This window comes from Pteropus alecto, unplaced genomic scaffold, assembly GCF_000325575.1.
Source record: "Pteropus alecto unplaced genomic scaffold, ASM32557v1 scaffold44, whole genome shotgun sequence".
Lineage (NCBI taxonomy): Eukaryota > Metazoa > Chordata > Mammalia > Chiroptera > Pteropodidae > Pteropus > Pteropus alecto.
This window is the reverse complement of record NW_006436812.1, coordinates 5,459,292-5,461,490: the sequence shown is the minus strand read 5'-3', so window position 1 is coordinate 5,461,490 and position 2,199 is coordinate 5,459,292. Positions and strand designations below refer to the sequence as shown.

The 2,199-nt window shown below is 50.4% G+C and overlaps 1 protein-coding gene across 13 annotated transcripts in view; it reads left to right on the top strand.

The window, feature by feature from the left end:
• TSC2 (TSC complex subunit 2) overlaps positions 1-2,199 on the top strand; it is a 35,323-nt gene that overhangs the window by 11,871 nt on the left and 21,253 nt on the right. For all 13 annotated transcript variants that reach the window (XM_015591012.2, XM_015591013.2, XM_015591009.2 and 10 more), the window contains 2 exons: positions 533-688; positions 1,165-1,281. In XM_015591012.2, coding sequence (XP_015446498.1) covers positions 533-688; positions 1,165-1,281 — 273 coding nt within the window. The remainder of the gene's footprint in view (positions 1-532; positions 689-1,164; positions 1,282-2,199) is intronic.

Sequence of the window (2,199 nt, the reverse complement as noted above, 5' to 3'; positions counted from 1 at the left end):
CCCGGGACCTGCCTATCCCCTCCTGCTCTCCCAACCTTCCCTTTCCCTGTCTCTTGGTATCCCATCCTCCTTCAAAGTCTAGCTCATTTCTTCCTCTTCCAGGAAGCCCCTCTGGGTTCTCGGGTCCCTCACATCAGGGTCAGTCTTGTCCTGCCTCTGTGAAAGCTCTTGTCATGCTGCCACATTACAGTGGATTCCGTGATGTCAGGGATAAGATCTTCCAACTCCAGGTGCACACACAGAGGGCTTTCCACATGAGGTCATTCTTAATTGTGACACTGAGTGACAGAGTAAGAGAGGATATTCACTGCTGCATCATGTCTGAGCCTGTGGACCTGTGCTAGGCTGGGTCATTGTGTAGCTGTCACCGTTCTCTTGAACTGAGGGGTCATGCAGAGCACCCTGGAAGGAGCTTTGGTTCCTCAGACGCTGACATATCCCTGCTATGGGTTTTCCCATCTCAAGTGGCACCTTAGCTGCTTTCAGGCCTCTGTTGTGGACGGCTCCCTTCACTCCACTGTGTTTGCTGCAGGAGGAGCTGATCAACATGGTGGTCATCTCACAGCTCTCCCACATCCCTGAGGACAGAGACCATCAGGTCCGGAAGCTGGCCACCCAGTTGCTGGTGGACCTGGCTGAAGGCTGCCACACCCACCACTTCAATAGCCTGCTGGACATCATTGAGAAAGTGAGAGTTGCTTGTACCTGGGGCTTGGGGTGCTTGGACTGCCAGAGGGACCCCTTGTCTTTGTGGCAAAGCCCTCGGGGCAGCAACTTCCTCTGGACTCTGTCCCCATTCTCTGCAATGACTGGGTTTCTCAGAAGCAGGGCTTGTCCCTTAGTAACAATGGGTGGTGTCTGGAGACCTGGCTGGGCCTGCTCAGCTGTGTCCTGCTGCCTGGAGTTCTGGCAAATGGCTATAGCGGTGCGCCATAGGAGCTGGGCGGGAGAGGGCTTAGCCTGTTGTCCTTCTACACAGCCTGCATCCTTTTCTTTCAATTTTGAAATGCATTTCGGTGTCTGAATGGTCCCTCAGGTGCATCAAGTGCATCACTCTTTTTGAGAAATAAAGGAGAAAGTGTGCTGATAGGAAGTACTGGATCTGATGGGCGCTGCCACTGGGAGCCTGGAGCTGGGATTTAAATACAGATCTTCTCTCCAAAGGTGATCGCCCGCTCCCTCTCTCCACCCGCCGAGCTGGAGGAAAGAGATGTGGCAGCATACTCAGCCTCCTTGGAGGATGTGAAGACTGCCGTCCTGGGGCTCCTGGTCATCCTTCAGGTGGGTCTCTGCTCTTCTGGGAAGGTGACAACTGGCTGGGTCTGTTGGAGTGCCACTCTTTGGGGGAGATCTGGGTATTCCCTTGGGGATCGAAGAGGGCAGCCGGGGTATAATCCTGACTCTGACTCCTCCTCACAGTGTGGAGATCAGGTGAGAAGGGGTGGACTCAGCCTGGCCAGAGCCAGACCATGCAGAGCTGCTCCTGAGTCAGTGCCCGAACCATTCCTTTGGCTCTCCCAGCAGCTGAGGAGGGCAGGGCTGCTGTCCATTGAGCCCCAGGGTAGTTTGATTTTTTTTTTAAATCGTTTTATTGAGATGTAATTTATATACCATATAATTCATTCATTTAAAGTGAATTATTCAGTGGTTTTCAGTATATTCACAGATTTGTGCAGCCATCACTACAGATGATTTTAGAATATCTTATCACCCCCCCAAAAGATACGCCATACCTATTAGTAGTCACTCCTCATTCTCCCCTCATCACCCCCAGCCCCTGGCAGCCACTAATTTGCTTTCTATCTCTATGAATTTGCCTGTTCTGAGCATTTCTTAGAAATGGAATCATACAGACTTTTGTGTTGTCTGCCATCTTTCATACGGAATTTATCTTTCGCTAACTTACTTCACTCAGCACAATATCCTCTGCATCCATCCATGTTGTTGCAGATGACAACTGCTGAACTGAACTGTTTCTTAGTTGAGGCAAAGACCTCAGCCAGGCTGCTTTCATTTCTCTTTTTTTGTAACGACAAAGCAGTATATTCACCCTGTTAAAACGTGCAAATAGCATAAACAGTAAAAAGTTAGATTCCCTCCCTCTTTCCTGTTAAAACAGGTAGGCAGAGCAGCAGCCGTCCCTGTCTTCAGGTGTCCTTCCTGAAACAGCCTAGCCATTGTCAAGCATTGTGTCAAATT